At 45.8% G+C, this 1306-nt stretch overlaps 1 protein-coding gene across 1 annotated transcript; it reads right to left on the reverse strand.

The window, feature by feature from the left end:
- Nucleotides 1-3: 3 nt before the first annotated feature.
- LOC111649625 (ephrin type-A receptor 5-like) lies at nt 4-1242 on the reverse strand (the record flags this gene model as incomplete). The annotated part of the gene is made up of 3 exons (XM_023399360.2): nt 1104-1242; nt 661-786; nt 4-100 (listed from the first exon to the last, which is right to left on the reverse strand). Coding segments are annotated over exons 1-3 (245 nt in total), but the record flags the coding sequence as incomplete, so codon positions are not given.
- Between the last annotated feature and the right edge of the window lie 64 nt (nt 1243-1306).

The raw sequence follows: 1306 nt of genomic DNA on the forward strand, positions 1-1306 counted from the left end.
TGCTTCTCCGTGTATCCAGCCTTCAGCGTCTTCAGAGCCACTGGGATGTCTCTTTTCCCCGGAAGCCTCATACGCCCGTAACACACCTCCCCAAATTCCCCTAAACACAAGAGCAGACCAATTCAACGCTTTACATTCAACAATAGAAAATATTCCACTGTACTGAACATGCCCTGTGCTTAGCTGCAAACCTACGGATGTAAATGAAAATGTGTGTTAAGGTAATTCGCTGCGTTAGATAAGGGAAACAAATCCACTCATAGGCGGTCTGTCCACATATATGTGCACAACCTGAGGGGAGCTAATCATCCATCAGCGTCTTCCTCGTTAATGCTTATCCTTATCCTCCTTAGTGTACTTCCTGTTATTTGTCTTCCTCGGGTCTGTACTTCACACTCCTCTTTGTGTCTGCAGGAGTCACATGCAGCAGTGTATTGTGGAGCTGACACAGTGTTAGTATTCCCTGCCTGTCTAAGGAGCTTTGATTGACAGCCCCACGCAACGCTCTGATTCCGCTCTGTCATCCTCCTCTCTGCTGCACACCACAGCCTTTACACCAGCCAGTGATTTTAAGTTAGCTCAGCCAATGATTCTCAGTGTGTGTGTGTGTCTGTGTGTGTGTGTGTGTGTGTGTTAGTGCACACAAGTTCATGGTTTTACCTGAACCAATGATTTTCTCTATTTTGATCCTGGAAGCTTCAATTTCTCGGGCAAACTCGTGGACCGCCTGGCAGGGGTCCTCGTATGTGTGAGGGTCGATATAGAACCTCGCGTCGGGGAATGACACTAAGATAAACAACATTACCATTTGGTCACATATCAGAGAATGAGAGCAACATCACATCTGAGCCCCTGTCACTGGTGTGTGGAGGGAGAGATGATGAAAGGGAAGAAATGACTCGGAGAACGGAGCAGACAGAGGGAGGGAGAGAATAAACAGCATATAGGGAATAAGGCCTGTGTGCTTCTGTAATCACTCGGAGCGAGATGAAAATTGTTTGCTCTGAGGATGAACTTTATTACACGGGGATGAGAATACGAACTCTTCAAGGAAGGCGATCTAATCTATCATTGGTAATAATTGAGGAATGGGTCAAACATACCGTGACCGTTCTGGTAATGCATCTTCTCCTCGTCGGAATCCTGGAAGGCTTTGCTGTAGCCACAGTGTCTATACAAATCACACACACACGCAGCCAGTCATCCAAACACACACATGCACACACATAAACATACAGCGGGATGAATACAGGACAAAAGTGAAACATTTGTACTATCGAACTCTAACTATAGCTCATAATTAATT

The sequence above is a fragment of the Seriola lalandi genome, unplaced genomic scaffold, assembly GCF_002814215.2.
Source record: "Seriola lalandi dorsalis isolate HSWRI2012SDOR001 ecotype SW California unplaced genomic scaffold, Sedor1 jcf7180002051420, whole genome shotgun sequence".
NCBI classification, from domain to species: Eukaryota; Metazoa; Chordata; class Actinopteri; order Carangiformes; family Carangidae; genus Seriola; species Seriola lalandi.